The sequence below is a fragment of the Pholcus phalangioides genome, unplaced genomic scaffold (genome assembly GCF_987345545.1).
Source record: "Pholcus phalangioides strain wild (caught in Gottingen) unplaced genomic scaffold, Ppha-v1.0 ptg000017l_1, whole genome shotgun sequence".
In the NCBI taxonomy this organism is placed as follows: domain Eukaryota; kingdom Metazoa; phylum Arthropoda; class Arachnida; order Araneae; family Pholcidae; genus Pholcus; species Pholcus phalangioides.
The window spans coordinates 17,008,054-17,034,351 of record NW_028301610.1 but is presented as its reverse complement, the minus strand read 5'-3'; the positions used below and the strand labels follow the sequence as shown (position 1 = coordinate 17,034,351).

At 38.5% G+C, this 26,298-nt stretch overlaps 1 protein-coding gene across 1 annotated transcript in view; it reads left to right on the top strand.

Annotated features, from left to right (window-relative positions):
* LOC149072459 (SCL-interrupting locus protein homolog) overlaps positions 1-26,298 on the top strand; it is a 48,840-nt gene that overhangs the window by 15,658 nt on the left and 6,884 nt on the right. Inside the window, exons 5-6 of the mRNA XM_089246298.1 lie at positions 4,249-4,308; positions 13,479-13,699. Coding sequence (XP_089102424.1) covers positions 4,249-4,308; positions 13,479-13,699 — 281 coding nt within the window. The remainder of the gene's footprint in view (positions 1-4,248; positions 4,309-13,478; positions 13,700-26,298) is intronic.

Here is a 26,298-nt window from a genome sequence, read left to right as displayed (position 1 = left end):
GCTGAGATCCCAGCCTGATTAGTCCTCCACAAGCTCATGTGGAAAATTTGTGAAACACAATAAAATGCTTTATTTTATGCTGCTTCTCTGTCCTTAACTGCCTTGGTTGTCCTCACTTTTAGCCTATCTACCGCCGGTGATTTTCATGCTACAGTTGCCGTTCGAACGCTATTTAGGGTTTTTCACAATGGAGATCACATTCCAATACAAAGAACTTGGTGTTGCCATTTGATATTTTCGAAATTTTCTCACTGTAACCGTAAATGTTAGAGTGACACTGTTGTTTTCCATATCATTCTTGAGCGCATACCTCAAAATACCTTATGCCAAAATTTCATTCAGTTTCTGTGAATGGTATGATAGTTAGGGGCCCATATGTCGGGATAGTTTTTTTATAATCACCCCGTATATGTTTCTACTACAGTCAAAACTTGCTATCTTTGAAAGTTATTGTTGACAAAGACTTTTTTCAATACTTTTAATGTTTGATATACAGTCGGCTTCCCGTATTCACAGATTTTTTCCTTTATTGTAAATTTTTTTTTGGCAACACTCAACAATCGTCATTCACGTGTTTTGCTAACAACATTTGAGTTTTGCGTGTTTAGGATGGCTAATTTTTCTAGTGCTGCTGATAATGCTTCGAAAAGGCAAAAAAAAAAAGTTAAAACTTTACGAGAAAAATTGGATATATTGACTATGCTTGGCGAATGTAAGTCAATACCTCCTGTGGCCCGCCATTGCGGAACCAACTAATATACTGTAAGATATATGAAGGAAAAAGAATCTGAAATCCGAGCAACTGTGGCCATGGGCAGAGAGATGGGGGGGGCGTGGGGGGGCATTGCCCCCCAGCATCAAAGGTGAAGTTGACTGATCTAATGTATATATGTATAGATGAATCAAAATCATCATCATCTTGCCCCCCCAGCAATAATGACCGTGCCCCCCCCCAGACTTCCAAATCTATCTCCGCCTATGACTGTGGCTGTAGCTGCACCTTTGTTAGCGAAAACTTTGCATCGCCTACGGGATCCATGTGTTTCTCATACAGAAAATGCTGTGGGTTTTTTTTTTTTTTTTTGTAGGTACAAGATTGCTACAAAAAGGTATTCCAATTGATTGTAATGTTGGTTGGTGCCGCTGTGGTGGTCGAGTGGTTATAGTGCCGGACTCGTGATGCGAGAATCCGGGTTCGAACCCCACAGTGGTGGTCGGCTGAAGTTGGTTTTCTGTGGTTCCCAACTTCAAGGCGCAAATGCGAGCCGATCTCCCCGTTAAAAAAAGTCTCGCCACAGAGAGCAACAGTCCTACAACGGTAAATCATTCAACCATAACACTTCACTCATAGTTAGAAAAACTGGGGGCAGATGACAGCACTACACATAACAAGCATTACACAGAAACAAACTATACGTCAGGTTGCACTACACGTACACGCACATTCCCGAATTTACCGATTTGTTGGGGGGTTCCGCGGGGGGGGGGTGCATGTGTGGTGTAGCAGTAGTAGGTAGGGGCTCGGGGATCCATGATGTTCTTAAGTCAGCCACCTCGTTGGGCAATTTGCCTGTTGTGGCGTTGTATTTGTATTTGTATTTGTAATATTATAACGGAAAAGGCGATAAACATTTACTGTTGTATAAAGGAAAAGGCTGGTGAAACGTCTTACCTAAAATGTGGAGGCTTTTACCACCTCCATATTTCATCAGAATTTTATGCACATAAAGAGTGGATAGATAGATAGAACCGCTCACAACCCCGGACTGATGCCAAGCAACTTACTTCCGTTACTTCAAAAGAGGCAAGGTTGTGTGGGGAAAAAGTTAACAAAGATTTATAGCAGTGCCCCGTGCTCACAAGTATCGAATTCCTCGCGTTGTTCTCCCCATGAAGACAGCTATCAACTCGATGTAACGTACTAGCAATTTGCCTAAAATGGATAGCTGAACACAATGACTAGAGAGAAGAATTGCACGTGCGCCCAGTGGCACATAAGGGCCGGAAACCGCAGCCTGGGATTTCAAAAGACGTGTGGAAAAGTCTTGTGGGACAAGTAAGAAGAAGTCGGCATGTTGAAGTGGGAGAGATTTGAGAATAGTCTAAATACTTGATGATACGAAGAAGAAACGGCAAACAGAAATCACATTGTTCTTTCAGAAAACATCGCCAACAATTGCGGCACCCTCCTTTATATTCCCTTCTACCTCTGTGTCACCCTGCTCTTTCTCATGATGTTCAATAAACAAGATATGTAAAAAAACCTATGGTTTCGGTTATTCACGGATTTCCGTATTCGCTGTCACTCCTGTAATAACCCCCGCGAATACGGGGGGGGGGGGGTGACTGTGATTTCAGTTTATCAACTTCTAACCTGATCCATATGAGAACTACATTTTTCAAGCTCTTTAATGTCGTTTTTGTTTGGTGCGGATTGGTTGAGGGGGAGGGATTCAGAGTGCTTGATCCCATTGAAAAGAGCCATGTACTGTTTTCTTAGCTTGCATCCAATATTTTTAGCCATTTGTTTTGTTTCTTTTTGGTTTGCATTATTGACTTCATTTTGATCAATGTTTAGTTTTGAAATAATATTTCTGAAATATTTTGTAATATTCAAAAAGTTATTACTTGTTTGGCAATGACTTTTATTAGTATTTGTAGATTTAATTATTCATTGAGAATAATTAATCAATATGAAGTCATTCATATACAGTCAATTCCCGTTTTAGTGAATACCATTATAGTGAAAAAAATCTGGTTTTAACAAAAACTTTTTTAATCCCCTAGATAAGTTTACATAGGAACAATGTAAAAATCTGGAATTCCTTTATAATGAAATTTCATTATTACAAAGTTATTTCTTTGGTCTCTTAAAGTTCGTTATAATAAAATTCGATTAAACTTCATAAACTTTGAAGCACAAATGTGAGCTGACCTCTCCATTAAAAATCTTGACACAGAGAGCAACAAGTCTACAACAGAACAATTACTCAATCATTACACTTCACCCATAGTTAGAAAAATTGATGGCAGATGGCAACACTACACATAACAAGCATTGAGCAAAAAAAACAAACTTCACACTATGTTCACAATACGTATACACACACATTCAAACATGTACCAATTCATTAGAAATTCCGTAGAGGAATGTGTACGATGTGCATGCACTGTTTATTAGTAGTCATTCATATACTCGTTACACCGTGCCTCCTTATAATGTCTATTCAGATGTTTCCCACTTTTTATTAGAACTGCTGTTAAAATTTCAACTAATATCAGAAATAATACCATTTACTTTGATGCTAAGAATCTTACTGTGTGCACTAAAACATTGAAGTCTTTTCTTAGTGTATTCATGAATTTTGCACTAAATTGCACAAAAGCTTTTTTAAAGAGAAGTAGAGGTATATCTGAACAGCTACTCCAAATTGTAATCTCACTGGGCTCAAGTAACCGTAATTCTGATGATAATCAGTGTCGGGTTCGTTTTCAATGACTGATTGCCACAATCATAAGCACTCTCTGCCACTTTTGTATATAATACTTGGTTTAATCATAATTTTTCACAATAAACATTATACTATTTACACGTCCTCCTCGCTTACAGCGAGCCTTTGAAATTACCTCCTGAGTCCACAGGAGCCACTCTCTAACTACTGAAAACACACAAAGCTTCTTTCCTCTTCCCGTTGAGGGCCTTTCGCCCCTACCCACGCTTTCTAATCCCATCATGCTCCTTCCCGATGGGGAAAACCTTACAATCAGTGTGAAAATTCAGCCCAAAATGCAGCTGTATTATGTTAGCATGTGCATCAACATCGGCTAAAAATATGTGTGTGTTGTCTGCCAAATCTCCATATTCATCAAGTCTGAAAAACTGTAAAAAAAAATCTGCTAGAGCTTCACAAAAATTTCACAAGCCAAGCACCTCGTTATTCTTCAATTCTGGCATGCTTTCCTTAATGCAAGGGTTCTCAAACTTTTCTAACTCGGGGCACCCCTTACCTTAATCAATGCTTATCCATGACTCCCCCAAAGCAATCTAATAGGGAATTGCTTCTAAGAACTTTTTCAGCGGAGCCTTGGAGCGGCACACAGTTTGAGAACCCTACCTTAGTGTTAAAACATTCCGTCTATATGAGGATAAATTCTGTATAATGATACTTTTCATTGATCCCTTTGATATCGTTATATACTAACATTTTTAAATGTTTCACTGTATATTATTTACCATTATTGCCATAGGTTTCACGAAGATCAAGTGATTTGATCCGAAATAAGGAGGATTATTATTCCGACCAGATGGTAGGTATAAACTTTATAATTTATTGGATTTGTTTGATATATAAAGCCAGGATTAATGGCTCCCTCATCGAACAAGTTAAACTGATTAAATACCTTGGGGTCCACATCGACCAGAAAAATGACATACATGAGTAATGTGGTCCAATAGTCAGACAAGGCCAACTAGATGCTGCCAAGCCTCCTCAGCTGTGCTGGCAGTGGGTGGGGTATAACAAGCAATATGCGCCGCACCCTTTACATAATGGTAATTCAAAGAATGCTGTGATACGCTTCACCAATTTGGGGTACCAAGCTTTCAACCGATGAGAAGAAAAAGTTGAATTCAACACAGAGAGGCTTCCTCCTCTACGTTACAAGGGCGTACTCAGCATCACAAACTAATGCCCTCAAACAATAACCAGTCTCTTCCCCTTCCCAGTCTCTGGATCAAACACGAAGCAAGGGTTGGATTATTGATATATGCCCCCATGCCCCTGTATCTCCACTCGTGCCCCCCCCTCAAGCTGAAATTATAGTGTTATTTTGCAGAAAAAAAACAACCCCCCCCCCCCGGGGTCGAGGCCCACGAGGGAAACTTTGGCAATGAGGAGGCAGATGCCGCTGCCAAGCAAGTTACCAAGAAAGACAACATAGACTGTCACCTCCCATTCCCAACAACATGGGTTAAGAATAAATCAAAACAACTAATGATTAACAAATGGCAGCGAAAATGGGACAGTGAAACGAAATACGGCAGAAAAATTCATCAAATAATGCCAAGAGTGAAGATGAAGAACAACTGGACGAGGGGAATGATCCTGTTCTTCACGGAACACAGGCCTTTCCCTTCCTACCTTGAGAGATTCAAACTAAGAAGTGATGATAAGTGCAAGTGTGGACACACCAGAACACCTATCCACTATGAACAAAATGTCCTCTCACAATAAACTTGTACTTCGGGGTGCCAGCAGAGTCCAACATACCACTGTGGAGAGCACAACTCCTTAAGAGACCCTACCGGATACAAAAATAACGTCACTGATAGAGGACGATTCATTGCAAAAGAGGCACAGCCACAACAGAGAAGACAAGAAGCACAATTTGTCTAGTTTTTGTGCATTTCAGCTGTGTATATGCTGTGCAAATATTGTCTCGTTGTAGCACATACTGTCTCGTATCCCTTAGCATGTTCATACCCCATGTGGTTGCACACTCCTCATACAGTTTCACATTTTTAACTTCTCATCTTTTACGCACATATTGTTCTGTTTTTGTACATATTGTTTTGTCCCCATATCATGTATGAATCCTGCAACTGTATGCAGCACCGTGTATAGTTTTTGCACATTTTAGTTTTGTTTCTGTTCTGCACATATCATTTTTGTGTTGCATATAGTCTTGTTGTTCCACATATAACTTGTATTCCGTAACAGGTTTATATCCTGCATCAATATACACCCTCAACAGTCTCTACACATTTTTGCATTGTATCTGTTTTGCACATATACTTTTTCTGTTACACATATTGTCTTGTATATAATATCATGATCGTTCCCCGCAGCAGCATTGCATTGCTTTATATCCATATATTCTGCACATATAATTTTGTTGTTGCACATATTGTTCTGAATCCCGTTTCAGGCTCGCATACTGCTGCAGGTTGTACCTTGCATTGCTTTGAATCTGCTTTGCACAAACTATCTCGCTGATGCCCATTTGCTTTGTACATATTTTGCATGTATTGTTTCATTTCAGTACCATGCTCCTATCAAGCAGCAGCACGCATCACGCACTTCGTCATATCCGTTTTGCACATAATTTGATGTAGCACATATTGTTTTCAATTTGATTGAAAATAAAACAATCTGGGGACTGCAGGAGCCAGGTTGCTAGGGGCACCTGGAGCCGATGAGGGACAGATCATAGATCAAGGGCCTTGTCTAGACTGACAGAGGGTAGGAGAAGAGTAGGGAGGACTGGATATACAGAAACTGAGGGAACCTAAGGGGTGGAGACGAGCTCTCACAGGAGGATTTCCTGTGGGGCCCCGCCCCATCCTCTCTACAGCATGACCCAACCCAAAAGGGTAAAGGGCTTATATCCCTCAAGGGACAGAACCCGGGTTGTGTGTGTCTAGTCTTCAGAGGCACCCTCCCCCAATCATCTTGTTATAACCGGTTTGGCAACAAACACCTGTGCACATTCCAATTGCTAGCCCCCTCTTCGATTCTCCTAAAACAATTTCTTATCCTCACTGTGTTGTCAGGTTACAAAAAAGCCATGATTTAAATCAAAAATCCGATTTTTTTTATTTACAAATCAGATTTTTTAAATTAAAATTAACTGACTGCTTATTAATTAAAAGAAATCTTCTTAGTCATTAAGAATGTATATTTTCGTATCACCTAACTGCTTTTTCCCCCAATTGCTCAAATTTAATTAAGCATTAATGAATAAACAAACTATAAGCAAAAAATACAAACACCAAAAACCTGTGTTTAAGTAACATGAAAGGTCATTGAACCAAAATTAACTTCACGGATTAACATTTCTTTGTAGAGAAAAGTGTTTTTATTCATGAACCCCCCATTGAAGTGAATGAGTGGTGGCAATGCAGTATCATATATCTGGTGCAGAATATCAATTCACTCGATGTACAACCAAAGGGCCATTCAGCATCAACTAAATAAAACAAATTCTATTGGCAAGATTGTTTCTTACACAGATACAAATACAACGCCACAACAGGCAAAATGCCCAACGAGGTGGCTGAGAAAAAGATGCCCATAAAAAACATGGATTGCCCATAACACAATAAATGAATGTGTTTCTGACTTGCATGATGTTGCTAAATAGTTTACACATTTTTATTCTTTCACAGATTTAATGAGTTGTGGTAAAAAACGAGCGAACTCGAAATTTTAATACGAAAAGTAAAGTCGAAAGCCCAATGATATCTATACAAAGGTTTTTAACAACTGGCTGATGTGAAGATATATTTAGGAAAGAAAAAATGCAACTGTGTGCGCCTGCAGGGAACGAACCCACGTCCTTTCACTTTCCAGGTGAACGCCCTAGACCATTAGACTACAGAGGCAACGAACATCGTGATCTTTTCCTTGGAGCTTGTGTGCAATGAACGAGACTGTCCATGTACGGCCTTGTTCAGTGCCCGTCCGTACATACATTGAGTAAACATATTTGAAACTTGTGGGTGCTTGTCTTGATCTTTATGTAGGAATGTTTGACTTCTGAATCATCTCAGTGGGTGCTCAGACCGATTCCATGAATTACTGTGGATGCTTGAGTACCTACAGTCTCTCCTGCTTCAACAAAACTGCTCAGAAGAATTTTTATGAGGTGCATGCATGTGCTGTTTAGCAGGGGCAGTCTTAGGGCAGTGCGACCGGTGCAATTGCACCGGGTGTTAAATGAAAAGGGGCGCCGAAACATGAGAAGGGCGAAAAATGGGAAAATGATTTCTACCCACTCCAGGAGGAGCGCCAAATCCAAGGTAAAAGAGCAGAAAGAAATTCGACATGATATGTTATGACATAAAATATCGCTGTTCCTTTGAACGCATCAAAACAAAAAGATTGAAACAAAAGTTTTATTAATTAGGGGAAGTCAGGGACATAAAAAGGTCCCACTCAGGTAGAGATTTTTTCTCGGACCGCCCCTAAGTGCAACGTGTGTGTGTGTGGACTTGAAAATTGTAACAAACCGTACATACACAACTGAACATCTTTTCGGAGTTTCATGGATCTTGTTCCAGATACCCGGTGAGTAACGGTAAAGCTTCCTATGAGGCTCCTAGACAGTATCTCTGGTAAGGTGTGACCACAATGGGACTTTGAAAGGACATCTTTTTGCTTTCAAGAAACTAATGAGGAACATATGTTGGAAGTTCAATTTAAGTTCTTTAAACAGCTTTGTAAACCAGATTCTACAATCATGGTTCCCCCCCCCCCCCATTCTGTTTTTTAAACTAAAAAAAAGTGAGGTGCAAAATATATATTGCTTTATTCCAGCGGTTCTCAACCGGTGCTGAGCGGAGCCCTTGGAGCTCCTTGTGCACTCTCCAGGGGCTCTGCGGCCGCTCGAGAAAAATAAAAAAACAATTAAAAAAATTATAAATATTTTTAAATAGTAACAAAATAAATCAGTAACTTTGATTAATAATTAAAAAATTGTGCTACGGGGCTCCGCCATAAAATTTTTTTACTTGAAAGGGCTCCGCGAGTCAAAAAAGGTTGAGAACCGCTGCTTTATTCCATTGGGATCGTTGTCCCTAAAATATGCTTCACGGCATTGTTTTACACCTTGGTAAGGTACTAGGTGGAAGAGAATTGCACGTTATCGTTGAGATTAAAGCCGAAGTCCCTGAGGTTAAAAAAAAAATCTAGAGAGAAAAATAACCCCTTCTCAGTGCCGTTTTAATGCATGGACTCACCCGGGCGCTGCCCGGGATCCTCAAAAGTAGAGGGGGCCCTCACGAAAATGAGATCTAGTTAAAATTATCTAGAATTTACTAGGCAGGGCCTCAGAAAAACCACTTGGCTAGGGGGCCCATGATGCTCTTAAGATGGCCCTGCCCCTTCCCCAGTTCCGTAATGTCCTTTTTCGGGGACAGACTTTTCTTGAAATGGTTATGCTCAGAAAAAGGAGTTACAAGTGCCCCCCCCCCTCCCAATCCGCTCGGGTCACCGTCCAAGTTGCTTCGGAATAGTTACGGGCCTGCCCAAGTTGCAGAGCTCGGTGCTTTAGCTGGTGTTTGCCTGCCCCTTCCGTTTCTTAGTACTGGGTCTGAAAGGGATAATTTTAAATGAAGTTCACATGAGTTTTATAAATATGAAAGTAATCATACAAAAATATCACTTTCATTTAACCACTTTTATTATCAGTTTAACCCTTATGCGTGAAACTGTATACTTATTTTACCATAAAATTCAATTAAAATAAGTATGAAGAAGATAGATCCTTTGTGATGAGTACCCTGCATAAATGTGTGATGTTTTTTAATGTTTTTAAATCAAACAAGTTGGGTTTTTGTGCTTGTTTACAAGTTAAATGGTGGTAACCCCATTTTAGGAAGAAAGCTTTTCCGACTTCTTCGTCCCTTAATATCCAACCAAGAGGGGGGGGGGCGATGGGGACGATCACCACACACCGAGTCTGATAATATGGTAGAATGAATATGTCCCATAGCAAAAATTGCCTCCCTCCGACACATCACTCTGGATCCGCACCTGGGGGGGGGGGCTGATTACTGTTTTTGCACCGGGCGCAACTAGGTATAAGACCGGCCCTGCTGTTTAGTAATAGTAGTAGTATGTAGACAATAGACATATTCACATCAATAGGACATCATGAGATTTGTCTTAACAAGATGCATCTGTAGATACTACTTAACCGTACAAGTACCTCGTACACATTCCTCTACAGAATTTCTAACGAATTGGTTCATGCCAGAATGTGTGGGTACATGTCATGAACCTAACGCGAAGTTTGTTTTTGTTTAATGCTTTTTATGTGTAGTGCTGCCACCATGGCCCTCCGCATGGGGGGGGGCTGGCAGGGCTCTAGCCCTGGAGCCCGGGACGATTATCATTTTTTTGCTTTTTCATGCTATAAATTAACTACAGAAGGGGCCCATTAAAAGTCTGACCAAGAGGCCCGCAAAAGATCCCAGCCTAGGAGCTCCGCTACAGGATGTGGGGGCCATGGCTGCCACCTGTAGGTACCACAGACGTTTACTGCATAGCCTTCCAAATACAGTGAAACTTCAGTTTACAAGCATAACTTGTTCAGTAAACGGGCTGGTAGTTCAAAACACTCGTATTTCAAAGCAAACTACCCTATAGAAATAATGGAAACTGAAATGATTAATTCCCCAAACTAGTTTTACTCATGCTAACCACAATTATTATTATTATTATTATTTTTTTTTTTTTTTTTTAATATAAATCAAATTTATTGTTATCATATAACAGTACAAAAAGAAAAAATTTACCAAGGAGTCAATCAAAAAAATGACCCATTCTGGTAAATGCTAGTAAAGATTCGTATGGAAAACAGAATAGTCAAATAAAAAAAAAAAATCAAAATTATTCAAATTAAAATAAAAATTAATGGCAACAGAGGAGTGCAATTTAAAAACAGTTCTACATGCTGCAACTAAAAATATAATTTTTTTAGATGTTGGAATGAAAGCAAAAACGACTAGATGCAACATGTAGTTAAATTAAACTGTTACGTTATTTAAGGATTATATGAGCAAGTGAAAAAAACATTAAAACAAATTTTCTATACCATCTAGTGAGAATATGTATTGCTTGACACACTTTTTAAAGGATGATAAATTAGTATTGTGAGTGATTTCTGGTGGTAATGTATTGTAGAATTTTGGGATAAGGTAAGTAAAATGTTTCTTCAACAGTGTTTTATGAGGCAGCGGAAGTGAATACATATTATTTAATCTATTTGAAGATCGAGATGTATTTAAAGGCAAGGAGAATTGACCTTTGAATAGGAGGAGAATAGATTTATAGAAATATAATTGACGTAATGTAAGTATTCCAAGATGTTGATGAAGTTGTATTGATGGTGTAGTAAAGTTATTTGTGATGATTCTAATTATTCTCTTATGGAGGCTGATTATAGGGTAAAGGGTTGAAAGGTAGTCAGAACCCCAGACAGTTAGACCATATAGTAGGAGTGAGTGAAACAAGGAATAATAAAGGGTTAATAAAAACGACTGATTCAAGTAGGATTTGAGATAGTAAAATTTATAAATTGCTAGTCGTAGTCTTTTTTGCAAGTACTTGATATGACTCTTCCATTTAAGATTGTGATCAATATATACTCCAAGGTATTTAATTGTAGTAACTTGTTCGAGACATGAACAATTACAATCAGAATTAATAGTACAATTGCAATTATGGAAACTTAAATTAGGGTGAAAGTGAGTGTTAGATTGGGAAGAGAAATTTATAAACTTAGTTTTTGATGTATTTATCTGAAGGTCGTTAGCAACAAACCACTTTCGAATTTTAATTAAATCAGTATTGATTAGGTTAGTAAGAGATTGAAAATCATCAGATGAGTAAAGTAATACTGTGTCATCGGCGAAAGTTATGATATTGCCATTTATGTTTAAGTTACATAAATCATTTATGAATATTAAAAATAATAATGGTCCCAATACAGATCCCTGAGGGACGCCTTTCACTATTTCCAATGGGGTGCTAAGGCTATTGTGAATTTTAACTGATTGTGTTCTATGAGTTAAGAAAGAAGCAATTAGATTCAGAGTATTACCTCTGATTCCGATATATGACAACTTATTGAGTAATATATGATGATTCACGCTATCAAATGCTTTTCTTATATCAAGAAATATTGCAATGGTTTTTTTAGATTTATCAATATTTTCAGCGATAAATTTAGTAAATGTTAGTAGAGCAGTTTCTGTGTTTTTATTAGGAAGGAATCCAAACTGGTTGTTATGTTTTTATTAGGAAGGAATCCAAACTGGTTGTTAGAAAAGAAACTGAAATGTGACAAGAAAGAAAAAATTCTATTTTTGATAATTGTTTCAAATATTTTTGAGATAGAGGGTAGAACTGAGATTGGTCTGAAGTTGTTAAAATCATTGGGATCTCCAGATTTATAAATAGGTGTTACGATAGCTGATTTTAAAGACCTCGGGAATATACCATTAGCCATACATATATTTATTAAATCTGAGAGAGTATTCAAAATATTATATGGTAGAATTTTCAAGACCTTGGTATTGATTGTTTCTGCAAAGGATCCAGAAGTGGGTAATTTTTTAATAATTGTCAAGATTTCATCAGCAGTTGAGTTTTACTCATGCTAACCACAATTATTTTTAAAGTACACAGGTTGAGATTAACTTTTTATTTTTCTATTTTACCTTATATTTTGTATTGAAAGCACCTGGATTTTTCAGAATGATACAAGAGTAGGGATTTAACTTGCATTAACAAACAATAATAGTTGTGACAGTTTTTCATGAGTTTGGGCTATGGATGAATCTCGTAGGCGGTAGTGTTTTAATGAGTGGGCCCTTCAAGTCAAACAAGAGCTCCTAAAATATTGAAGTTTATCAGTACATATACAACATTATTTATGCTTTGACATCAAAACTTAAAAATAATCATACTACTTTGGCAGTCACCTCTGCAGATATCCCTGTTTTCAAAGAATGTCCAGTTGCCCCTCCAAGATTTTGCTCTTAACTCAAGGGTATGATATTAGTTTGCTGCTGCTAGTTATCTATATTAATCATACATTACTCTCCCTAAAAGAGCGATGAGAAAAAGTCTGGTCTTCTACGATTCAGCTGAGGGTAACTCAGCTGATTAGTAATTATTAACTCAGGTATTAATAAATCATTTTATTAATTGTAACCATTTATGTTTTGTGGTCATATATGCTAATTAACACTGTGATTAAGTCAAAATTTCACGCAAGCTGCATTTCGATTTTTACGGAGAGAGCTATGAAAAACAATGTTTATAGAAAAATAAAGCAATTTTGCAAAAGCTACTCATAGGAGGCAGGAATTTACTCTGAATGTATAAAACAAATGAAATCATGTAACTGCATTTTTTCCTCTAGTTCATTTCATATATCATACAAGATTATAAATATAACAAATTGAATACAATGAAATTTTGATATAACAATACTCTGCAGACCAAGAAAATATATTGTTGTAGAGGGATTATCGTTATATCAAGAGGCAGTAAAGGGAGGACTCATTAATGAGGAGAGAGCTAATAAACACACAACATACCTCTACGGTAGTAGGAGCCTGAATTATTTATTGAGAGAACACAAAGTAAAAATACACAGGTACATATAACTGCCTAGTGGCGACATCTAGTGGACAAATTAGGAACTTACATTTTTAATAGGCAGCAATTTAACATTAAAGTATAGACATTTCCAAACAACACTTGCAAAAATATTGTGGTAGAGGGATTTATCGTATCGAATATCATTGTAACGAGGTTTCACTATATTATAAATACATAATTTTTTGATAGTGAAGGTTTTTTGTGGTTTTATTTTTAAATTCTACATTGAACAAAGTACATTTTTGAAACATTAAATTACGAATTTGTATTTTTAACAAGTTTTGTGCATTTTACATGTTTCAGGAAATTCTCACCAACTACGAAGATATGGATAATCTAGATTTGAAGAAGTTCTATGCTGTTAGAATCACCAGTTATTTCTTCAGCATCTATTGCGATACCAAGGTGGAAATGACTGCATTATCTGTTCCATTTTTAGTTACTCCTATCAATCCGATACCAATTCTTCATTCGCACACTATAAAAGCATTTCCAAAGACAAAAAGAAATTTTCAATCTTCAGGGTGAGCAATATATATATTCATCATGCAAATTTTCTATATGAATTGCTTAAAAAATGCAGAATGCAGTAGACTCTTGCTAATCTATCACATATATATATACAGAATACTATACATATGATGCTCTATTTCCTCAGCCGGATGGAAAATCATTCACACCAATCAACTGTCATATGATCCATGCCATGTATGTTCTGGATAGCTTCTTTGTTGCTTACAAAGCATGCAAATTCATTCTACAGTAATCCGCACATGCGCCCAATTGCTGTTGTGCTCCCAATGTGCAGTGTTTTAGATTTGATATTATGGCACATGCACAACTTGAGGACAGGGCCGTCTTAAGAGCATCATGGGCCCCCGGGCCAAGTAATTTTCCTGAGACCCTACCTGATAAATTTTCATCATTCAAATTTGTCGCATTAGTTTAATAGGACTTTTTAAAGGCTACATAGTCATTAAAATATATTGGACGCCTACAAATTCTTCCAAATAAAGTAATCTTTTGATTAACATCCTTATGCAGTGTACGAGGATCATTTCGGGTATATTCAGTTTCCAGAACTAATGTTCAGGTCATCAAACTCTTGTGACGCATTGTATTTGAAAGTTTGGCACTTTGATGGTTAAATGACTTGTTTCCTCTCAGAATTCTACCACAGGGTGTTTTCACTATGTATGATCTTAGAAATTTGTGAGCTGAAGCTATCTCTGCTGATTCCATTGTTTCCTATTGAAATTCCAAACTCCTACTCTTTCACCTTTTTTTTAATATTTTTTATTTTAATTATATTACTTTTCATTTTAAAACTCAACGGGGTGTTGAACCAACTCCCGTTGTCTGTCACTGGCACACTCTACGTGGATGATCTGTTGATAGCTTACCAATCAGTGAATATGAGGACAGCCGAGAGACAATTACAAACCGCACTCAACAAGATCAGCAAGTGGGCTCATGATAACGGCTTCTATTTCTCCGCCGACAAGACTGTGGCTGTGCACTTTTGTCGGTGTCGAGACCTTCATGATGACCCATAATTGTTCCTAAACAATAGTCAAACGCCAATAGTAGAAAATACTAAATTCCTCGGCATCACATTTGACAAGAAACTCACTTTCAAACCTCATATTTCACAATTAAGAGCTCGTTGCATGAAGACGATGAACCTCTTGAAGGTCATCTCTTCTACATCGTGGGGAGCAGGCCGTAAGTCGCTCCTCCACTTATATAAAGCTCTGATAAGATCGAAGCTCGACTATGGCTCCATTGTATACGGGTCAGCACCTCAGAGCTATCTGAGTGTGCTCGACCCAGTCCACCATCTCGCCCTCCGGATTTGCTCTGGAGCTTTCCGGACGTCTCCAATGGAGAGTCTGTATGTTGAATACATTGAGCCATCACTGACATCAAGACGCCATCAACTTTCCTTGAAATATTATATCAAAATGAAGTCTTTTCCAGATCATCCACTTCATCGTGTCATCTTCAATCCCTCATTTCATAGACTTTTATATACACCGACGGCTCTAAGAGCCCTGGGCATGTCGGTTGTGCCTACATCTGCTGTGAGGAGACATCTTCCAAACTTCCAGACACATTCTCTATTTATTCGGCAGAACTGTACGCAGTCCTTCAGGCTCTACGTCATATACGACGCAAACGCCACCGACGATGCATTATTTATAGCGACTCTCTCAGCACATTGCAAGCACTGTGTTCCTTCAGTTTTCACACTCATCCATTTATTCATGCCATTTTTCATGAATTGAATCACCTCACTCATCATGATACCGCAGTAATATTTTACTGGGTACCAGGTCGTGTTGGAATACTGGGCAACAAGAAATTAGACACCGCAGCTCGAACAACAACTAACATTGACAGTAATCTTTTGGTCCCTGTAAGTGACCACTTCTCAACCCTCCGAGAAGTGGTGCATCGCCACTGGCAGGAGCACTGGAATAATCAAACAAATAATAAATTACATGCCATCAAGCCCACACTTGGCCATTGGCGTTCGAGCTATAGGACCAACCGAAAGGAAGAAGTTCTGCTTACCCGGTTGCGCATAGGACACAGTCGCCTTACACAATCATATCTATTATTACGAGAGAGTCAACAAGAGTGCCCTCATTGTCAAAGTCCATTGACCATTGCTCATGCTTTTACTTGTTCACATCATCATCATCATTTTACGAATGCTTTTGGTCATAGTCATCTTTCACTTCTCGACATTTTAAATGACCATAGTGATGCACCTCGCATTTTTTAATTCATCAAGACCATTGGTTTTTATAACAAATTATAGCTTTTTACAATTCATGTCATTGTTTTACATATCACGTCGCTTTTTATCATGCATAATTTTTATTTTTTTGACATGACAAAAGTTTTTCCTATTTTTATATAATCGATTGTTATGGCGCAGTTTAACCAAATTGGTCCTTGCACCACTAAATTTAAAATCCAATCCAATCCAAACTCTTTCACCATTATTTATAATTCTTAAGGGGTGAGTATTTCTCTCATAATATAGCTTCTGCGTTCTTTGCTTTTCTTTCAAAAGGTGGGTCACATTATTGTTTAGCTTAGTTTTGAGCAATTCTTCTGAAATAGGTAATTTTGTTTTCAGCCGATGATTAAACATTAATTGAGCGGGAGATAAATTCATGTAAGGAAGAGACGTATTCAGATATTCCATTGAACTAACCAAAATTTCCTCTTTATTGCCATTGGATTTTCCAAACATGCTCTTAGCTATTCCTACTGATCTTTCTGCCATTCCGTTACTTTTGGGATACCTAAGATTTGCGAAAATGAACTCAAAATTCCATGTATCAGCAAATTGTTTGTAATGTAAGATATTGAAAGGGTTATTATCTGAGACAACTTGATTTGGTAACCCAAATTTACTGAAGAGGCCTTTGAGTGTGCTAATTACTTTTGATGCACTTTTTTGTCCTTTATCTCCTCAATTTCTATCGATTTTGAGAAATAATCTGTCAGTACAAGATAGTATTTGTTTTCGAATTCCATTAGATCAGCACCAACTTTAGGAAAAGGTATGTTAGGAATTGAGTGATTTGTCAGTGGTTCTTTAACATTCTGCTTCCTGAATGTTTCACAAATATCTCAATTCAACACTCTTTTTTAATATCTCTTGACAAGCCAGGCCAATATAAGATTTCTCTGGCTCTTGCTTTGCACTTGACAATCCCTATGTGTGACTTATGTATTAAACATAACATATCTTTATGCAGTGCTTCAGGGACTATTAGTTTGTTATTAAAAATGTTATTAATAATCAAACAACCCATCAGCTATGTATATCTGATCTCGTAGCTTGTAGCACTGTTTGACAGTGCTTGAACATGTCAGTGAGCCAACCATTCTTATTATAATGAATTATCTCTTGAAGGGTTGGGTCAAGCTCAGTACATTTTTATAATTATTTCAGTTTTCTGTCACTAATAGGCAGTGATTTTAAAATTTCATGTATGGCATGCAACATTTCTGGATCGTCTACACCCATATCTTTAATGTAAGCCCTTGACAATGCATCAGCAATATGCATTTGACAACCTGACAAGTATTATTAAACAGTGAAATCATACTTAAGTAATTTGAGAAGCATTCTTTGTAATCGAATTGAGATGTTGCCAATGGACTTGTGAACTATTGAAATAAATGGTTTGTGGTCCCTTTTGACAAGTACTTTGTGGCCGTAAACCAAGTTGTGAAATTTTTCAAATGCAAAGACTATGGTGAGTAATTCTTGTTTAATCTGGGCATAGTTTTTTTTGTTTTTTTTTTTGTTTCTGACAAGCTCTTGGATACAAAAGAAATGGGATAACCTTCTTCCAATAAGCAAACACCGAGCCCATCTTATGAAATGTCACACTGAATAACAATAGGCAAGGAGTCGTTAAATACTTCTAACACAGGAATTAAACTGATCAATCTTTTCAGATTCACAAAGCTTTGATCTTGCTCGTGGTTCCACTGAAACTCAATGTCTTTCCTTTGCAATTAGAGAAGATGTCACAACAGACACATTTGGAATGAACTTTGCCAAAAAATTAACTCTGTCATTCTTGTTGGATGGTTTTCAAACTCTGCAATTGCCTGCACTTGGCTTGGATCAGATTTTATTCCATCCTTAGAAATTAAGAGGCCCATATGCTTTACTTCATTAACTCTAAATTAAAACTTATCAGGGTTGAATTTCACATTACTTGTTTTTGCTTTTTCTAAGACTTTCAGAAATATTTGATCATGCTCTTTTTTGTCATTTCCCGCCAAGGGCGTCGGAAGTATTTTCAACCCGTGGGTGCTCACACTGGTGAACGGTGGGGGTCCCCCTTCTCTGAAGGATATAAAAAAAATTGAAAATGTATTTGTAAAAAAAATATTGATTTTTTTCCTGTTTATATTTTTGTAGAAACACCGTATAACAGCGATTCTCAACCACTGCTCCACTGAGCCCTTATGGTTCCATGTGCACTTCTTGGGAGCTCGCGGTTGCTCCAGGGCAATAAAATAAATCGGTGAATCTGATAATTAGAAAGAGGCTTGTGTGCGGTGCTCAGTCATGGAAATAATGTACTAAAAAGAGCTCGCGTCACAAAAAAAGTTGAGAGCCGCTGCTGTATATTTTGGGCGAGGGTGAGCCAAGAGAAAATTTTCATCCATGTGAAACATTGGTTCAGTGCCCCTTTGGTGCATCAGTAAAGAGACTTCGAAAATTCGCAAATGCTTTCTCAGCTAGATAAAATATATAGTTTTATTACATATATGTTTGTTTTCCGTATATTTGTCGCGCCACTGTCATTTTCTGCACATGAAGGCTAATTAGACCGGGACCAACAATTTATTGCCGATTCCGAATGGCAGTCTTTTTTATACTCACCGAGAGGCTGGTGTACTAACCCCTCGGTGTGGGACTTCCCCAGTGGAAATCTTTTTCTGTGGTCATGTGGTCGTTTCTGTTGTTCCCCTTGTGTCAGGAATGTTTCTGACAAGGACGAATTGGGTATCGAACTCGTGACATCTCTAACGATTCTTATATGGTAATTTAGGGAAGTTACCACACCCAATATAACAAATTAATTTTCTCAGAGAATCATCAGTCTAATATAGTTTTACAGATAGTTTCACAGTCGAAACATTTTTTTCTTTTAAAAATACGAAAGAGATCTGGGAGATTAGCCTAGGTAAGTTTTCTTTGTTTCTCTTTTGGGTTTTTTGTTTAGTCATAATGAACGCACTGACATTTGTCTGTCAGTGACATTTTCCAGTGGGGTGGTTCAAATGATGATTGTTATGCCTGGAAGGCAACGGCAGGTTTTGTTTGGTATGCTGGCATGTTCCGCCAAATAAAAGACAACATGCACAGATGATAGTGGGGTGGGAAGAAGCACTGAGAGAAAATAGCTAACCATATGTTTGACCATGAACGAACATAACAAAACATTTCCCATTGGGATTAGGAATTTTGTCTGTGTCTTTTTTTTCACAAACATCAAAATGGAAAGTCAATGTGAATGGAAAATCTATTGGTTTGAGGAAGGGGTACTTCTGTATTCCACGGATCCTTTGTGGTGGTCGCAGATACCCCTTTATAGGATAATATTCAGTATATAATAAAAGGAAAGAGTAAATTGCTTCTCTCTCCACATCCAAACTCACTGACACCCCCTCCCCGAAATTCAACCAAAATGCCAACACAAAAGAATGTTCGAGCTCATGCGATCATGCACAAGGCTACTTTTAAAGCAAGCATCTTTAACCCATTACTCGCGAGCACCGCTGTGCTCTTTGAAGAACCCAGAGTGCTCGATGCTCATGTCCGATTTTCATACGATCACTTGATCAACGGCCCAAGTAAATACTTTGTACAAATCGCGTAGAAGGACTGAAATCATCCCGATTTAAAGCATGTGAATGTTAAACTTGCCGTAAGGGTGTTTTTTTTTTTGATGGGTACAGGCAGTTCTCACGACTAGAAAAAGGTTGAAAACTTCTGTTGAACACTCCATGAGAAGGTGGGGGCTAACAGGGCTCCAGCCCTGAGAGAGTTCCTATTTTTGTATTTTTTTATACTACAAATTTGTTTTAGAGCTGCTCGTGTAAAAACTTGGGTCTGGGCAGTCATTTCAACTTTTTTTTTCCGGGGGGGGGGGGGAATCAAATGTACTCAATGTAGGTATATATATATTTGTATATATATCTGCCATTTTTAGCGTATTTTCAAAAGGTGGGGGGGGGCCCCCCAAATGACGGGCCTGGCTTGGGCTCTTCAAAAAATCTCAGCCTGGGGACCCGGCTTCAGAATATGGGATGCTGAAAGTGCCTCCCCTTTTCAAGCAATTGCTGTTCATGTACCCCCAAGTGGGTTTTCAGACCAGAATTTTTAAGGACATCTTGCAAATACATTTATCGTATGGTAAAAAAATTTGACCTTTGACTGACTTTTTGGCCTCCAACGGGCAGGGGGGCATGTTTACATTAAAACCTTCAGGAAACTTCTCTTGGTTGGAATGTACACCATTTGTCATTCACTTTTTAATTATACAAGAAGAAAAAAAATAATGATTTTCGATATTGTTAAGAAAACTATTGAACATTGGCTACAGCTCGTTATCGTAGATATTTTTTCCAGGGTCAAAATTTTTTCTCTTCTTCTTCTTCTTTACACATCGTTTCCTGGCTCCATCTTTGAATGGCTTTTTCCTGGCTCCATCTTTGAATTGCTTTTTCCTGGCTCCATCTTTCCCCTTCATGAATTTTAGAAACATCAAATATCCCTATGTACACTAGCACCATTCCTTAAATACCGTGACACACAAATTGATAATTACAGTTCTATTATCACGTTAAATATATTTCTACCAGGGGGCAGCTCGTCATGAAGGCAGGAAGGAGCCCCCCCCCCCCCTGCCTACAGCCGTCAGTTTAATGCCCTGAAACGTCTAAATGATAATTCAATGTATTTGAGTGTAGATGGCATAAAGCATGACAAAAACAAAAATTAAAAACACACAAAAAATTTAGTTTTACTGCAGCGTATGAACAGCCAATCATTCATTTGTTACGCAAAACTGTTTCCTGCATTACATTTGTATTCCAGGAAAATATAAAAAATACCTTTTATACATATATCATTCAGATGATTGAAAATAGACTTGATTTTGTGCGACAAGTTTTATGTGGTGGATATGTAGATGTTATGTAGCAATAATGTTTTTCACAAATTATCAAATAAATTAATTAGAACAAATTCATTATCAAAGTTAATTAAAAGAATAATGTTTTTGAAAATTGACCTTCTCTCTGTATCTAACAATGAATATTTGATTCGGCAACCCTCCCATCCTGAAAAAAAATTCCCTGCCAGGAGCTGCCACTGAATTCTACCTCGGAAATACTGTATAGCGGCACCCTGCCCTGATCTATCTCACGGTACACCTCTACAGTAATCACTACTCCACTCGGCACTGTTTAATTTCGAAAGTCAAAAATATTGCTTCAAATGTGAAACCATGACTCCAGAAGCGCACGCAGGGAAAGGACAAAGACGGCTCTTCCTCGGGTGATCAGAAAAATAGATGGTTTAAAAAATTCGAAGAAAAATATCTATAATAATTTAAATTTTTTCATCTTGAAAATGCTAGTTTTTTAACGTTAATAACACAAGATTTTCCGTAAGATATTCCCTGTATCCCCCCGCCATGGCCTCCCACATGCTGCAGCAGGACACCCAGACCAAAGCCCCTGCCAAAGAATTTGTTGTAAGGTGAAGAACTGGGCTCCTGGGCTGGAGCAAAGCCTCCTATATACTACTCTCTAGGAGGCTCTGGAGTCTCTCTAGGAGGCTTTGGCTGAAGCCCTGTCAGCCCCGAATTCGGGGAAGCCATGATTCTCTTCACTCCCCAAGTAAATTCAAGTAATCAGCTAAATTGCATGCTATTGCTATTCAGTTCTGAGCATCTGTCAAACCAGCCACGTCCCGGGCTCTGTCTCCTCGGAGATATAAGGCCTTTGACTGTGTGGGCCATGCTGAGAAATTCTGAGCATCTAGCAAGGACGTTTTAACAAATATTTTTCTTGTGTAATACAAGTGAAAAGACTAACTACACTGCTCAAAACAATTAGGGGAGCACATGGTTTTAACAAAATTACGCAAAGATGTATACCGATAAGTAACATAAAATGAATCATCCATAATTTAAAGCCTAGCAGGAAACGGAAGAAGAAAACTTCATATGCAAATCAAAGTTCATGACGTTAAAAACCAGAAAAAGGAGATAAGGGCAGAAATCGGGATGTTGCAGAAACGTCTGTTTTACTGCCGTAACTGTGAAATTCGATTGCGCAGTATTTTTTATTTTTTTTGAGACAAGGTGACTTGAGCATGTCTCAACAACGTGATTTACCGGAATCCATGGCACGGCGTGTTATAGGCAGACTGGAATCCGGGCAAACACAACGTAGTGTCGCGGACGCTGTTGGAGTCGCCAGAAGTGTTGTTGCAAGGCTGTGGAATCGATTCCAAGAAACAGGAAATGTTAGACGTCGACCAGGGCAAGGTCGGCCACGCGGCACTACAGCAACTGATGACCGGTATGTACAGTTAACAGTCCGTCGAAACAGAACAGAGAATGCTACGCACCTGCAAAGACGGTTGCTCTTGGCAACAGGACGAAGGGTGTCCAGTGATTTATTCTAAGCTCATCAGTGTTAAGGGAATTAATGTCACAAGAGAGAAATAAGGGTCTTGAATTAATCAAACAAAAATGTGACTGGTTTTTGGAAAAGTTGGAACCATTTACATGCTAAATTTTTTTTTTCACCCTAAGGTTGTTGATACAATGTCTGATTTTGAGTGGTGGAATAAGAATTATAAATAAATAAAGAATTATCTGTGGTTGCTAGTACACTGTTTTGGCCAAAAATTGGTTTTGTAACCAAGTCATTTATCATTGCTTTGGCTTGAGTCAATCTCATAGGAAACTGAAATAGTGCTATGAAAAAAAAAAGTTAATTCAAAATTAATTTTATTAAATTAGGGATTTTTTCCCATTATGCTATGATTATGTTGTCTAAGGGGGTTACCCTCCCCCATCCTACTTTTTATTCCTGCGTTTTCCTACTTTTTCTCATTTTTTGAGTGGGAGCCCTGCCAGACATGTCCCGGGCTCTGTCTCTTCAGGGATATAAGCCCTTTGACTGTGCGGGCCATGCTGGGAAGTTCTGAGCATCTAGCAAGGACGTTTTAAAAAATATTAATCTTGCGTAATACAAGCGAAAAGACTAACTATTATGCTGACACAGTGCTTGTTCCAAAAAATAGGAAGTTTAGTTTTTATTTTGCACTAAACACAGTATTTACATTTGGGGGCGGGGGGCACGAAAAGTCCAGGTCTGGGATTCAGTGAAAGAAGCAAACCTGGAGTGGTTTGCTACCAAGGTGTGGGGTCCCAGCATCAAGAGCTAAACTGTCAATAGTGCATAACGGAACCTAGTGGCTGAGACCATTTCAGCTCCTTCCCCCAAATAAATTTTGTGAGGAGGGGGCTGAGTTCCAACAATAATTAATGAATATAAAATGCAACGCAATGTTTGCCCCTTCCCCAGTGTACGAGCTCGGGACCGGACGATTGGCGACTTCCACTTCCCTTAATGTTTTCGTCATGTTGCTGTCTCTGCCTGACAAAATACTTTTTTCTGAGTTTTTCTGCTAGAATTCTTTTTATTTAGCACCAAAGCCGCCCCTGCTCAGCATGAAACCTTTTGTTATCTATTAATATAAAGTTTCTACATAAAGAATTTTAAATAGCAGTGGTTTTCGAAGTGTGCCTTGAGGTTCCTAGGGGTGTCACTGCAAGTTTACAACATTGATGCGTGTCAGTTCCGTGCTCTAAATTTTTATTTTCTTTTTCTGAACTGTTCTAGGAGGCCGCAGAGAAAAGATGGATAGGAAAAAGAGGGTTGACAAACCTTCGAGGACCACTTGATACTGGATAAATGGAATTATTGCTTACCTAGTTGCTCGAAAAAGATGGTCCAAACACGCAGAAGAAGTCTTATCTTTAAATGTTTAATGGAAATGTATTAAGGAAATGAACGGCATAAATGGCCAAGCCACTCTGTCAAGATCACATAACCTCATATATCCGCCGGTATCACTGATACCGTATCAGTCACAAACAAGGAGACAAATTTTTCTAAAAAAAAACAGCATTCTCTTCGGGCATTCACTTGGTCCTCTGAAAACGTGTCTGGATTTACCCGTCAATGCATAATTTCATTTATTGTAAACACGCTTTTACCCACCCCTGAGGCAAAGGAGGGACGCCTGCTGAGACACAATCTAGAAAAAAGAGGATGTGTTCTCTCTCTTTCTCTACGAAAATACACTTCGTACTAGGTGCTTGACCATGCAATTGACTACTAGACATGTGTATAGATAAAACAAACCGACAGAATAAGACTAGGGTAAAATTTTTTTTTGTTTTTTACGAAAGCAATCAGTAAATGGTTTCCATTCTAAACTGTGGGTGCTCAAGCAGCCATAGCACCCCCGGGTACGAATACCACTGCTAAAACATATGGTGTCTGGATACCCTCCATCCCTTAGGCAAAAACCGGGAATCTTTGACACAAGCAAAAATTGTGAGAAAGAAGGGTGGGCCCTGTTTATCTTCCTTTATTGGTGCCTTAAAGGTTATATCAGTTGTTTTGAAACCACAGGCTCCAGCACAGGCAAACCCACGAGAGTTTGCTAGGGGACCCTTGGTAAGAGAGTTAAAGTTAATAAAAGTCTAAAGATAATAAAAGTCTTTGTTGGACATAAACCGCAAAAACCACAGCCGGCGTGAAGTAATCCATACTTGTTCGGTCATTCACAAAGGAAGACACTCGTTCCGCTGCCTTTGTATTGAAAGCCATAAAAATTTCTTCCCCGAAGCCCAAGACGACCGCGGATCCTGACAAAGACTTTTATTATCTTTAACCATCTTACCAAGGGTCCCCTAGCCCAGTGGTTCTCAACCGGGAGCCCTAGGATATTCCAGGGGGGCCACGGATGCAAATCTTGCAAAAGGGGAGCCATGGCTACTGATACGGGGGCCACGAAGAAATTTGTGACATTAAATTTTTTTAGTCACTCTGACTAAAAAAATTTAATTTCAAACAAAATGTGCATAGAATATCTTTTTCGTAATTTTTTCCTCATTCAAGTAACGTTAAAATGAGGAAGGAAATAAAAAAAGTAGTTCATGTAATCTCGGTGGTTTTACGACTTGGGGGTGATAGTAGGCCCTGACACAAACTATAGAAGAGGTTTAAGTAAAATGGAGTAACTATAAAGACACAGAAAATTGTGTGTGTTCAAAGACTTTTCATTCGAAGAGGGTTGCTATAAAGAAAGCAGACAAAGATTTGTTGACCATTCATTGACATTCTTTTGAGTGCTGGTAGTAAATGTAATCCAAGAAGTAGATGGGTGAAAAATGAAAGCTTGTAAAAAAACCCATCGTTTTCATGCAATTACAGACGGATAGCCATCTAGTTTAGCACAAAGCTATCTTAAGCCAGCACTGAGTGGTCTGATGGGGAATATATTTATTAAAATCGAATGGAGAATGATTGCTCTTGGGTATTTTTTATGAACTTTGAAAGGGGGTGCGAATCCATTGCCTCTGTTGAAAAGAAATAAAGTCGAATTCAGTTATAACGAACTCCAAGAGACCAAATCATACATGAGGAAAAATACCCGTGAAATTTAAAATTTTTTAAAACTACATTGCTGTGATAATGTATTGGGACAGGGGTGGCTTAAGCGAGGGTGCAAGGGGTGCGGCGCACCCGGGCGGCAGGTTGTAATGGGCGGCAGCGTAGACTTTACTTAAGACAACAAAATTTAACACAGTAAAAATTCACATCACGCTTTTGAGATGATTTTTTCCTCAACAACGGAAACATTGAGAAAATAGACAAGGCATCTGATTGTAATACCAGAAACAAGAATGTAAGCTATCTGGGCGGCTCGAGACAAAATCTGTACCCGTGTGGGACTTATTTTTTGCGCCTCCTACCTATTGTTCCATCCATAGCCCCTACCTCCTGCGTCAGGTAATCTTTTGTGGGGCCCATGCCCAATTTTCCACGGGGCCCCTTCTACAGTTAATTTATAGAGTGAAAAAAGAAAAGTTATAAGGATTTAGTCCCGGGCCTCAAGCTGGAGCCCTGTCAGCCCTACCCTTAAAAGGTCATGCCCCTCCCTCACAATTTATCCAAATAATTCCTAACAAAACATTTTTTCGGCCCTTCATTTCAGATTTTGCGCCCCTCCAGTGCCGACAGTTTGGTTTTTTTTGTCAAATGGAATTTTTTTTACCCATTCACCACTGATTTAGCATCCTCTTAAGCGGTGCCCCGTGTGGCCGCAATGGGTTGCGTGGCCAAGCGCCACCCCTGTACTCTATTACAAGGGCCATGTGTGCATTTTGGTTCCCTCACCCATGGCTCCCACAAGAGCCCGGGATAATTCTCATAATTTTTTGGCTTTTTCAGACTATAAATTAAGTATAGAAGGGGTCGT